Raw genomic sequence first — 7,530 nt, forward strand, 5'->3', positions numbered from 1 at the left:
TTTGTGTGAACATTTGGGCGGTGTTATGCAAATCTTCCCACACAGTGACATAGACATGTGGGGGCGTGTTTAAATAAGGCGTTTTAGGAGGGTGTGGACCAGTCTTAACTTTGATAAAGAATATCTCTTTGGGTTTGAGACTTTAGTCTTTGCAACTTTAGGGATCTTATCTATTCACGAACAGCTTGTAACACTCCAAAGAGAAAGAAAAACTTGAAATCGCATCATATGACCCCTTTAAAGTAAATGAAGCCACGTGTCGACTTGCTTTTTCTGTCTTAACTGACCACTTATGGTTAAATCTCCAAAAAGGATTTTAATACCAGGTATAAATATAAACAGAGATATAATTAAGCCATGTTAAAATATATCAAAACAGGAAGAAAATTGTGTTTGTCAAGCCATTTCATGGTGTATATAAATGTTTATATCAATGCATATCAATGGATTACATAAGACATGTCTCATTGTATTGATATGTAGTCATATTCTGTTCTACTGAGTAAGATATGGTTTTAGTCAGCCAGTAGATGACTGATGATTCAATCAATATGAGATAAAACTCACTGTTCACTGCAGCAGGTCCTCAGGATCTCTCTGTTGAATAAATGTCAGTGTGACATTTCACATTAACATTTGGGCTTATACCTTAGAACTTTTTAAAAGGCATTTCGTCATACCTCTCCATCTCAGTGCACCACAGGATGTCCTCTTTGTCATTCATGAAGACAGGGAAGTGCTGGTCTTTGCCTTGCTTTATAGAATTAGACCGAGTGGTGATGGTCCGCACTTTATCAAACTGTAAAAGATGCGAAAAAGAACTGCTATTTGTGTTGCTTTACAAAGCTTTATCCAGAAATCAATCGAGGGTTGGTCCAAGAAGCACCTTAGCTGTCCTGCCATGCTCCAAACAGTCTTGAAGGTCCAGTTTATCAGTGCACATGGTGGCCAATGGTCTGACAGGAGAAGGAAATAAAGTGATAAAATGATAAAGTGAGAGATTAAATAATGAAATTAATGAAGAGTTCACGTCTAACTAACCTGTACATGCCAGGCAGGTTACCCCAAAAGTAGCGAGCTCTGTGGGCAGCAGACACCTCCTTGGCATCAATCATCACTGGGTTGCACTGTGATACATAAACAAATAAATCTCAAAAATAATAAAATATAACAATAATTTAAATTTAAACTTTATCCTAAACATTTGTAATATTGACCCTAGCAAGCATATGAGGGGTTAATTTGTTTCTACACCGCAGGTCCTTTTACCACTAGGTGGCAGCAAAACCCACTGGTTTATATTAAAGCCCCTCTGACAGCATAAGACATATTCAGCAGCACGGCTTAATCATCATGTTTAAATGGTCAATCGCACACCTCTAAAAAGCGAGAGATGTCCCTCTTGTCGCTGACGCCCATGGCCACCACATTCTCAAAGAGCCAGAAGAACGGCCTGTGATCTCCCTCTTTAGGTCGGGCCTCATGTAACAGCCGGTAAAACTCGAAGAAGAGTCGACCAGTGCCCTCTGAAAGACAAAAAGCAAGATTGAAAAACATTAAAACTCAATATGACAATCATCATAAAATTGTACAAATATGTAAGCTGTGTTCTAAATATATACACTACCGTTCAAAAGTTTGAGGGGTGGTAATATTTTGAAAAAAATAATAAAATGCTCACCAAAGTCTGCATTTATTTGATAAATATGGTAAAAACAGTAATATTGTGAAATATTATTACTTCACTTATTATTATTATTTAAAGTAATTGTTTCCTGTTTGAATATATTTTAAAATGTAATTTATTCATGTGATGCAAAACTGAATGTTCAGCAGCCATTACTTCAGTGTCACATGATCCTTCAGAAATCATTCTAATATGCTGATTTGGTACTGAAGAAACATCTCTTAATCTTATTATTATCAATGTTGAAAACAGTTGTGATGCTTAATATTTTTTTCAGGATTCTTTGATAAATAAAATGTTTAAAAGAACAGCATTTTTTTTTATATATATATTTTGTAACATAAAAGTCTATACTGTAACTTTTGATCAATGTTAATGTGTCCTTGCTGAATTTGGAAAAGTTATTTAAATAATTATTAATTTCTTTAAAAAGAAAAAAAAAAATCTTACAGACCCCAAAGTTTTGAACAGTATTTTAAAGAGTAAACATACTTTACTTGTAGTCACATACTATTGAAAAGACTAAGGCTAGAACACACAGCTGAATAAACTCCTACCGTAGAGACCTTTTCTTGCTGGATTCACTATGGACAAGTCATTGCACGGGCTTCCACCGATGACGAGATCAAAAGGACCCCATTCCTGGATCTGTGGAAGAACCACATTAGACAAAGATTAGACAAAAGGAAAAAAACTAAAGAAAGATTGATCAATATGAAATGTTATGGACATAGTCAAGTATGAGCCTATATCCTCCTGAAGAAGACAAGAAACAGAGTTTTAAGAATGTATTATTTTTTCATTCATCACAATGTTTAGACCATAAGAAAAAAAAAAGGAAAAATAACATTTTATTTATATGTTACGCTGTGGCCTCTATAAAGGACACCAGGACTTTAAAAAATAAAAATAAAAAGACATGAATAGACAAAAACAGTGGAATTTTTTTAAATCACCAATCAATTATTTTTTTTTATACCAAACTTTGTATAAAGATGATTCTCAAATAGGTTATGAGAGATATAACAGAATGATTTTATATACCATTTCGCTTTATGCAATATGTGTGTAAAATGGCCATAAACGGTTTTCCCATTATATACAATGTATCTATACACTGTATCTAATTTGCATATTATTGTGTTTTTGGGGCAACATGTAATGAAAAAAGAAGTGTAATAATGGGAGTAATAATTGGCAAGATTTAATCATTCTAATATGCTGATTTGGTACTGAAGAAACATCTCTTAATCTTATTATTATCAATGTTGAAAACAGTTGTGATGCTTAATATTTTTTTCAGGATTCTTTGATAAATAAAATGTTTAAAAGAACAGCATTTTTTTTTATATATATATTTTGTAACATAAAAGTCTATACTGTAACTTTTGATCAATGTTAATGTGTCCTTGCTGAATTTGGAAAAGTTATTTAAATAATTATTAATTTCTTTAAAAAGAAAAAAAAAAATCTTACAGACCCCAAAGTTTTGAACAGTATTTTAAAGAGTAAACATACTTTACTTGTAGTCACATACTATTGAAAAGACTAAGGCTAGAACACACAGCTGAATAAACTCCTACCGTAGAGACCTTTTCTTGCTGGATTCACTATGGACAAGTCATTGCACGGGCTTCCACCGATGACGAGATCAAAAGGACCCCATTCCTGGATCTGTGGAAGAACCACATTAGACAAAGATTAGACAAAAGGAAAAAAACTAAAGAAAGATTGATCAATATGAAATGTTATGGACATAGTCAAGTATGAGCCTATATCCTCCTGAAGAAGACAAGAAACAGAGTTTTAAGAATTTATTATTTTTTCATTCATCACAATGTTTAGACCATAAGAAAAAAAAAAGGAAAAATAACATTTTATTTATATGTTACGCTGTGGCCTCTATAAAGGACACCAGGACTTTAAAAAATAAAAATAAAAAGACATGAATAGACAAAAACAGTGGAATTTTTTTAAATCACCAATCAATTATTTTTTTTTATACCAAACTTTGTATAAAGATGATTCTCAAATAGGTTATGAGAGATATAACAGAATGATTTTATATACCATTTCGCTTTATGCAATATGTGTGTAAAATGGCCATAAACGGTTTTCCCATTATATACAATGTATCTATACACTGTATCTAATTTGCATATTATTGTGTTTTTGGGGCAACATGTAATGAAAAAAGAAGTGTAATAATGGGAGTAATAATTGGCAAGATTTTCATAATAATATCTAATATTTCATAGGAATATTGATACATAATTTCTTTCCCTATTCACTTGTACTGTCTCCCAAAATGCGTAATAAACATGCTACAGTGGACATGAATGAAATCGATGTCTTGTTTCATAAAAGAAAGTCATATTTTGAAACCCCATAACATTTTCCTGAGATCTTTATTTATGACAAACAATTAGTCAGATATAAATGATCATTTTATTATCATATTTCCATAAGGGTATTAAATTTGATGACTAAATTAATGCCAGCCATTTTTAAGAACCAAGGAGAGGGAGTGATCATGGTGAAACTTCCAAACATTTAGTATCTCTGAATGTGCTCTTTACAAGAAACATTCGCTAAAATATAATGCCCTCTACAAAGGACAAAGCTCCATGGATTAATTGGAAAACGAACGATATAGTTTTAACCTGATTTAGTTTGATTTAGTTTAAATTGATATAGTTTTAACCTGAAGAAGCCTTTTTATGATAACATTACTGTCAAAAGTTATTGATAATGGTCAACAGTTATGAAGATTTCCGTTTTTGTGCAGTAGACAAGAGCTGTACTTAAAAACATTGCTGCCGCCAAGGAACCAAGATGGCCCAAATGTACAGACTTGCTTTAAAATAACTTCACCAGTAAACTGAGGTGAAGGATGATGCTTACGTTTTTCCGGGTGACGTTTCTCACATCACCCACATACATGATGTGTCCCTGGTGCCGAACGATACCCACAGTGATGGAGTGCTCGCACACTTCTGAGGCCACGTAACGCTCCACCTGGATACCCAGCTCCTTCAGAACCAGCAGACCTGGCAAAATCACAAACACCATGACAATCTACAACTAACTTGTTTTTTTTTGTGCTAATTAGTGGACAGTTTCATTGTAGCATGCAAGAGTGATTAGTCACATGGCATTTACGGCTCATGTGATTGGCTCAAAACATCCCGGCTGCAGAACTGAGCGCCCATGAACAAAGAAGGCGGATTTCAAATCCCATTCTTCGAGGTGGTACTGAATGCAAACGGATGCTTTTCTTCAGTTATAATAGACGTCCTTGCTTCGAACATGCCTATGATCCCCTGTCAAAGTTGTCAGGCCGCTAGGTTTAAAAGCTCGGTCACGTTAGCAAAATGTCAACGTAGTTTTCCTGGCCAAAAATGTTCACTGTCACTTTCAAACCGAGCATCAACTTGAACCCATTGCGAAATCTGCGTGAGGAAGTCTTTTGCCCTTATGCGAAATTCCCGATTGTGTAAATTCCTATTCAAATGACTGGATTTCAAATGTGACCGCAACTTAGCAGCTAGTTTCTTGATGGATTTAAAATTATATTGTAGTGAAAGTTTCACAGAGTATTTAATAACCAGATAAATCACTCTTGTCCGGCAAATATGCATACGCCACATAATAATTAGGCTTTAATGGGCAAACGTGGACCATCTAGAGGGTCGAAACTGCGATTGCAGTTAATCCTAATAGTAAAATCACACATTAGAACGTGAGCAGTACAGCAGTATTGACGGGCGGCCAGTATAACAGTTAAGCTAAGTGCACTTTAAAAGCCAGGATGAGTGTAATGTGATCAGCACTATTTTCTGCTGAGAGGATGAAAGGAAGAGCGGACATTCTTCACTAACCTGTTGCGATCCCATCAAAAAGTGACAGGACACGAATGGGTTTTCTCTCCTCTGCCAAAACCGGAGGGTAGAGCTTTGGTGGTGCCTGAAAGAGAAGAAAGAAGACGGAGTGAAGAAGGGGGGTGGACGAGAGACGGACAAGACAGACAGAGAGAGAGAGGCTTTTAAAGCACACTGCTCTGGTAATGAAAGAGCACCTGTCTGTACATACTGTCTGTAACTAACAAAGAGGCCTTTACGTTAAACCAGTCCAGTAACAAGGGGTTATTGTTGAGCGCCTGTACAATAAACGTAGTATCACCGGCCAGTTTCATTAACCATTTTCTCGTGATTAAGTGTGGCTGCTTATCTGTGGTCTTTGTTAAACGTCTTAGTATTCAATAACGCTAACAATAGCAAACGCTCACTAACCTGTACTGTAATCCATTCAAAGAGTGCAGTGTGTAAGCTAAAACTCTATGATGTTAAGATGTGTACTCAACGCACAAAGCACTGTGACTGTAACACTCTCTGGCTGCTCTTCAGCACACTGGCCGTTAGCCAAGCTGCTCTTTCACATGGTCTGGAAAACAAATGGTTTGGGAGTCATATAATTACATAATAAAACTCTCAAACCATTCACGTTTAAACCACACCAGTTTTGACTAAAATGGTCACAGCTGCTCAAACAATGCAGTATTTATGGCTGTGAAATGTAAATAAGAAAACAAAATACATCTTTCTTTGGGTTTGTAATCTTTAGACATATTGCGGTGCTTCAAAATGATTTCACAATGTGATTCCTTGGTTTCCACACCTTTTCATCAACACATTTCCATGATTTTTCTGTGACGTCATTTCTGATTACTGGATAGGGTTTTTCGAAAATAATTTTATAGAGACTGAACTCTAAAAGAGTCATTTACTGCCAATGTCATTTCTAGAGCTGAATATGAATAGAAAAATCTATATTCACTACAGATATTTCCATGACTTTTCCAGGCCTGGCAATCACAAACTGAAAATGGCCTGATATTGCCAGACTTTCTGTGTGAATCCTGACTGTTGTTCACTCAGACAAGCTTCAGAACATCTCACAGGAAGGAAGAGAAGATTTGAAAAGTGTAGACTACTTTAGACTAATGTACTTAAGTGGTAAAAATTTAATTTACACTACTGATTTGTTAAATAAATACTTCTACTCAGCAAGAATGCATTAAATTGATCAAAAGTGACAGTAAAAGGCATCTATAATGTTACAAAAGATTTCTAATAACGACTGTTTTCAACACTGATAATAATAATAAATGTTTCTTGAACACCAAATCAACATTTTAGAATGGTTTCTGAAGGGTCACGTGACACTGAAGACTGGAGTAATGACTGTTGAAAATTCAGATTTGCCTTCAATGGAATAAATTACATTTGAAAATATAAAAACAGAAAAATTTCACAATATTATTGTTAGGGCTGGGCGATATAGCTAAAAAATGTATTAACGATATAATGTTTCATATCGTTCGGTATCGATAATTATTGACATTTTTATAACCTTTTTTAAAACAAAGAGCAATAGAAAAATTTTTTTTTACATTCAACCACTGTATTTTTAAATTAATTCAATTTATTGAGACAAACGACTTTTTTTTGTTTTGTTTTGTTTTAACAGTCAAACATAAAATAAAAATTAAACAAATATCTAATTTCTAATGTTTTATATGCAGATTAAATAGGTTAAACTTTTGGCTTGTTTCCCGAGGCCACAGGAGGGCGTAATGAGCAAAATAATGCAGCACATTAAATTGCAACGCAATTTATAAAAAACGTCTATAAAAAACGTGCATTACATCTAAATTAACTCATATAAATCAAATATAATTTCGTAAATTGCATAAACAATTATGAACAAAACAGCATCACGTGTTTATGCATTGCTTAAAGGGGTCATATGATGCGATTTCAAGTTTTCCTTTCTCTTTGGAG

The 7,530-nt window shown here is 34.4% G+C and overlaps 1 protein-coding gene across 11 annotated transcripts in view; it reads right to left on the reverse strand.

The window, feature by feature from the left end:
* Positions 1-7,530, reverse strand: part of LOC107741843 (DNA (cytosine-5)-methyltransferase 3A-like) — a 45,651-nt gene that overhangs the window by 3,515 nt on the left and 34,606 nt on the right. For 9 of the 11 annotated variants that reach the window (XM_016554637.1, XM_016554636.1, XM_016554631.1 and 6 more), the window contains 8 exons: positions 5,569-5,653; positions 4,592-4,737; positions 3,271-3,361; positions 1,378-1,526; positions 1,042-1,127; positions 887-956; positions 681-799; positions 568-597 (listed from right to left, as the gene is read on the reverse strand). In XM_016554637.1, the coding sequence (XP_016410123.1) occupies positions 568-597; positions 681-799; positions 887-956; positions 1,042-1,127; positions 1,378-1,526; positions 3,271-3,361; positions 4,592-4,737; positions 5,569-5,653 (776 nt within the window). The remainder of the gene's footprint in view (positions 1-567; positions 598-680; positions 800-886; positions 957-1,041; positions 1,128-1,377; positions 1,527-3,270; positions 3,362-4,591; positions 4,738-5,568; positions 5,654-7,530) is intronic. The other 2 variants (XM_016554628.1, XM_016554629.1) reach the window with 2 other exon arrangements.

Source organism: Sinocyclocheilus rhinocerous, unplaced genomic scaffold (genome assembly GCF_001515625.1).
Source record: "Sinocyclocheilus rhinocerous isolate Xijiao unplaced genomic scaffold, SAMN03320098_v1.1 scaffold1157, whole genome shotgun sequence".
Classification (NCBI taxonomy): Eukaryota; Metazoa; Chordata; class Actinopteri; order Cypriniformes; family Cyprinidae; genus Sinocyclocheilus; species Sinocyclocheilus rhinocerous.